A 6,000-nucleotide genomic window follows, 5' to 3' on the forward strand; every position below is an offset into this window, starting at 1 on the left:
AAAATTAAATTTCTTTATAAAAAGCATTAATTAAGAAAACATTCATATGAAAAACATTAACTTTTGTATTCTAGTTTTAACAATAAATTGTATTAGCAATTGCATTAAGTGACATTACATCTTTATTAATACTTAGAGGTGGAAGAAGTCACTCGAAGTTCAAGATTCATATTCCTAAATTACATATTTGTGACATTCATTCAAAGAGTAAACTTGCTTATTTATTAAAATTAATAAAGTTGATATTATGAGATGCAACTCTAATGATAGATAATTTTTTTTTTGAGATACTTGATAAAATTGTAATAGACATCATGCCAGTAGATCATGATAATACTTCAATATTAAAAAGAAATATCATTGTCTTTAGTGGAGACTTTAGACAAATTTTATCAACCATACCATGATAATTCACTTAGATATGATATTGTTCATGCAACAATTTAATGTTTCTTATATTTGGTATCGTTGTCACGCATGAATTCTTACAAAAAAAATGTGTTTACAAAATAACATAGACAACTACTACAAGAAATGTTAAACATAGTGACATACAAAAAGTATTATTATAAAAATATTATATTTATGTATAAATTAATTTGACATATACTCATATATAATTTTAGTATTAGTTTTAAATGAGTTTCAACAACTACAACCTATATGCCAACACTTTTAACAATTATGAAAAATATTTACTAACACATGCTAACATATATTATAGGTAAAAATAATTTTTAGCGACAAACATTATGTCATTATAGGATGTGAGTCACTACAAAACAACTTTTTGTAGTAAGCATAAGTGTTTTGGAACTCAATCAATTTTCATAATCAATATTAAATACTGGAAGTGAAAAAATATCTAAACTAAATGATGGTTATGTTTGCATTGATATTTCACAAGAGTTTTTAATAATATACTTTGATGATTTCGCAACTAACATTGTTTATAGTACATAACCGAACTTAATTCAACAAAAAAAAAGTATATTTTGACATCCACCAAGACCATTAATCATATTAGTTATTATGTTTTGTTTTTTACCCTAGGTATTTTATTAAATATATTAATTGAATGCAAACTTGATATTAACACTATATATATATTTTTAGTTTTTACTAGTTATATTAATTTAGATTATTTCACGTGATGAAAAGAAATGTCAAAGTTCGCATTCAATTGACAAGTAAAAAACATAGACAATCAAATTAACATTTGAAACCCTTCCAAGTAAATTCTTAACACTTTGAGAACATCTAATATTTCTAATTATAAAATAAAACTAGACGTGTCACTCAATAATATTGTTAAAAAATTTATATCAATCTAAAGAGTTATATGAATAATTAATACAAGGTTAGTAGTCATAAAATTTAGAGATAATACTTAGTGAGATGGTCTTTGATTTAACTATATAATAGATACGCATGAGGGGAAAAAAGGCACTATATAATATATTGTGAAAGTTTTTCTTTTATGTCGATGTAAAATAATTGCGCATAGGAAATAAAGGTCAATTAATTTTTTTTATTTTTTTTTTGGTTATTTTAATATTTTTATTAGTATTTTAATTCGTGAACCTTAATTCACATGAGTTGCTTAGATATTAAGAGTTCATTTGACACTTCTATATGAAGTATTATATCTATCAAAAGTATAAATTGGAGATGAAATAATTATAAAAAGTATAATAGTGTCAAAAAAGTGGAGACTAAAAATAAACTATACAATTGATATACCTTTTATATATAGTAGTACAATATAGAAGATGAAAAGATGCATATTGTATATATCTCTATATATTTGTTCAAAAAAGAAAATAACAAAAATTATTAAAAGATAATGATGGTGATTTTATTTTGTGAAAAAAAAAAGAATTATTCAATAATAATTGTTATTATAAAAAGATAATATACAATTACTACAAAAGTCTTTAGTTATAATGATAAATAGAGATAAAAATAAAAATATTTTATACAAATATAGATAAATAAGTTAAAGGATAAATGAGTTTTTAAAAAAAGTGAAAATCAAATAATTATATAGCATTTATATATAGTTTAAATTATTATGATAATATATTTATGTTTATTTAAATTTTTTTTTCTATTTTTCACTTCTATTACTTATTTGTTTAAGCAAAACAAATTTTCATAACAAATGGTATGAATTTTACAATAAAAATTGTAATACTTATTAAAAATAAATGTCTAAAAAAGCTATATTAAAAAAACAATACATAAATTAATAATGATGTCGCCCGGACATATGCATGGGTTACTTAATAGTTGTTGAACAAAGTAGAATTAATTCAAACAATTTTTTTAATCTTTAAAAAAGGCATAAAAACATGGAGTAATTATTTTACCCTAATCTATAATAAATAGGTTAAATTATATTTTTATTTCTTTATCTTATTTTTAAGATTTATTTTGAACTTTTATCTTTTAAAATATTCATTTTAGTTCTTAATTTCTTAAATTTGAGTTGATTTGATCCTTTCAAAATAAAGATTATTTTCAATTTTGAAACATGATTTTGAATCCTTATTTTATTTATTCAAGACTTCAAACTTGGATCATTAAATTTACTTATATGAAAAATTTTGAATCCAACTGAAATTTAAACAAAAAAAATGTCATAAACACAATTAAAATTGCATAAAAATAAGTCAAAAAAGTAATTGATAATTCAAAAGAAATATACTTTCAAATTATTTTCTAGCTAGTTATCCTGAGATTTATTTTTCACATGATTTTCATTATGCTAATTTGTAGTCATCTTAGATTCGGGCATCAGTTGAATTTTTATGTTTTCATAAAAGTAAATTTAATGTTACAAATTTTACATTTTAAATTAGTCAAAATTTAATTCAAAAAATATGTTATAAAATTAAAAATTATTATCATTTTAAAGTGACCAAATTGATCTAAAACTAAAAAACTAAAATAAATATTTTAATAGGTAAAAGATATATATATATATATATATATATATATATATAATTTAATCTAATAAATATTTAGCTCATAAATTACGAAGGATAAAATACTAGTTACTCTCTATTCCTATCTATTATTTAATATACTAGACGAGAGCTTGTTACTATGTATTATATAAACGTCTAAATCAATTTAAAATCATGATAACAAAAAACAAATAAGTTATATAGTAATTTAGAATATTCGCCCTTTATCTACTATATATATTTTTACATAAATCAATTTAAAATCGTGATAATTAACAAACAACAAATCGAAGATAAAGTAATCTTTAATATTCGGTCTTTATCTGCTTTATTTAGGATAAATATCAGTAAAGATTTGTCAACTTTTGGTTATAAAATAGTGATTGCCACAAGTCGTTGTGTTGTTTGTTGCCTTTGAAATCCGAAACCACACCACAACATGGCACTGCCATTCTTGTGTGACGAACTCATGGTTGAAATTCTGTCATGGCTTCCAGTGAGATCTCTTATGCAATGCAGATGCGTGAGCAAGTCGTTTCAATCCCTCATCTCTGATCCAAGTTTCGTGAAACTGCACCTTCATAGATCACCCAAGAACACCAACTTCCTAATACGGTACAGAAATCGGAAACATGACTTTGCCCTTCCTTGCTCTCTTCGTTCTTTGCTAGAGGATCCTCTTTCTGACATTGCCCTAAGGCAAGAACACAAGTACAAGGTTGCTGGTTCCTGCAATGGGTTGGTCCTTTTGTTCGCTTTATCTAACACCTCTTCTGCACGCACATACAAGTTTCTCTTATGGAACCCTGCCATTAGAAAAACATGTGAAGTCCCACATTGTATAATTCCAATCAATCCAAACAGATATGACTTCATAAAATGGTTTGGGTTTGGGTATGACAACCTAAGTGATACATACAAGGTTGTAATTGTCTTTGAGCATTCTATGGCTGGTTCACAGAAACTCAGTGAGGTCAAAGTTTGCAACCTAGGTGACAATAATTGTTGGAGAAAGATTCAAAGTCTCCCTCCTTATGATGATTTAAATCGAAGTCAAAATTGTTGTGGAGTATATCTAAATGGTACTCTTAATTGGATAGTCACAACACATTATGTATCTAGTGAACTGGTTCTTATTTCACTTGATCTTGGGAGCGAGACGTACACACAATTTTTGCTGCCTCGCATGTTTGAAGGATACGACTTTCGGCTTTTGCATTTGAAGGATTGTTTGAGTCTTTCTTTTGTCAATTCCAACAGAAACAGATTTTGCATTTGGCAAATGAAGGAGTTTGGGAATCAGAATTCTTGGACTCCGTTACTGAACTTGTCTTTACGCCAAGATCTCCAAATTAGTTCTAAGTATTTGTCCTTTGTGCAACCGTTGTGCATGTTTGAGAATGGTTGTCTACTCGTGATTAGCACTACAACTCTTCAAGCAATTCTTTATGATGGGAGAGATAATACAGTAAAACATAGTAAACTTACCAACAAGATATTTCAGGTCTACGCTATGAATTATGTTCAAAGTTTGGTTTTGCCAAGAACATATTAATTAGGTGATAGATCCTCAATTTCTTTTTCTTTTTCTTTTTTCTTTTCATTTTACCATCTCTTACTTGGTATGATGGCATATTTTAATAATTCAATTTTTATTTTTAGTCTTAGATATGTTCTTTATTCTCTTTCTATTCTACATTGAGGTACTATGAGAGATTAAAAGTTGAAATTAATCTTGGAGGAGGATTCTCTCCCTTTAGGTTAATTATTTTCCTTTGTTTTATGAATTTTAGTATTATGTTAGGTTATTTATCTATCATGTCTTACTAGTCTTTTATTTTAGAGTTATGATATAATTGTTTCTCATAAATTTTCAATAATGAATTAGATGAATCTTTTTGACTAATTATAATATTATTTTAGTGTTTTTTGTTTTTATCTCAATTAATTGAAAATGTATGATGAAATTTTTTTTGATTAATAAAATCTTAAAATAATTGAATTTTTAAAATTTATATGATTAAACTTATTTTCTTATTTTTTTTAATTGAATTAATTTGTTACTGCATTTCTATGCTTTGTTTTATAATAAATTTCTTACAATCTATTTGACTTCTTTCTAAAGTAAAGACGACTTCCTAGATTAAAGATTGTTGACAATTTAAAAAATTGATAATTTCATAAGTAACCTGGTGGTAATGTTTTAGAATTTGTGAAATTTATATAGGAAAAAAACGTTACTCAAAAGCGTTAGTAATCTTTTGCATATGTCCGATTTGCAGGACTTAACGGTAAATGTGACCTTATACATTATCTGCCTTATTCACAATTTTACAGTTTTTAGCCAAACTCGGCTGAACTACTCCTTTAACGTGATTGCATGTTGACTTGGGATCTAACTAGCACTACAAGAAAATTATTATCCGCTGCATGTATCATTAAAAATTATTTTTATCTACATAATAAATATAATATGTTGGTATATTATTAAAAAGTGTGGATATAAGTTATAGTGACATAAAAAATATATTATTAAATTTCATTCAAAATCAACACTAAAATTATATGTAATTATATGTTAAATAGATGGATACTTACATATATTGTACCTATAATAACACATTTTATATGTCATTATATATAACATTTCTTGTAGTGTAGATTATTGATGTTGTTAATTAATTAATACCAATTTTCATTTTCAATTATTTCAAGACTGAGAAATGGTCTAGGTAGTAACCATGGATTTCCGTATCTCATATATCAATAATGAGATTATGCTAAACACTTCCAATAAAATTGAGGACGTTGTAAATTTGGTCGCTACAAACCATTCATATTTGGCCTCTTAAGGATTTTATTTCACAATACTTAACTTTTTAGCATGTTTTGTCCTTAATTACACAATTTTTGAAAACTTCCCAAAAGGTTACCCATCCCTATATTACTCCAAGTCAAGCACATTTACTGTGAAGTTCTGATGAGATAAGCTACCGAAAAGCAGATGTATGTTGTTAGTATAAGTAGT

General features: G+C 25.4%; 1 protein-coding gene across 1 annotated transcript; it reads left to right on the forward strand.

Moving 5' to 3' along the window:
• Positions 1 to 3,411: 3,411 nt before the first annotated feature.
• LOC109802625 (F-box/kelch-repeat protein At3g23880) lies at positions 3,412 to 4,527 on the forward strand. Its single transcript, XM_083073734.1, has one exon. It carries the CDS (start codon positions 3,412 to 3,414, stop codon positions 4,525 to 4,527), a length of 1,116 nt encoding a protein of 371 aa, XP_082929860.1.
• Positions 4,528 to 6,000: the final 1,473 nt, after the last annotated feature.

The sequence above is a fragment of the Cajanus cajan genome, chromosome 4 (assembly GCF_000230855.2).
Source record: "Cajanus cajan strain Asha chromosome 4, NIPB_CcT2T_4, whole genome shotgun sequence".
Classification (NCBI taxonomy): domain Eukaryota; kingdom Viridiplantae; phylum Streptophyta; class Magnoliopsida; order Fabales; family Fabaceae; genus Cajanus; species Cajanus cajan.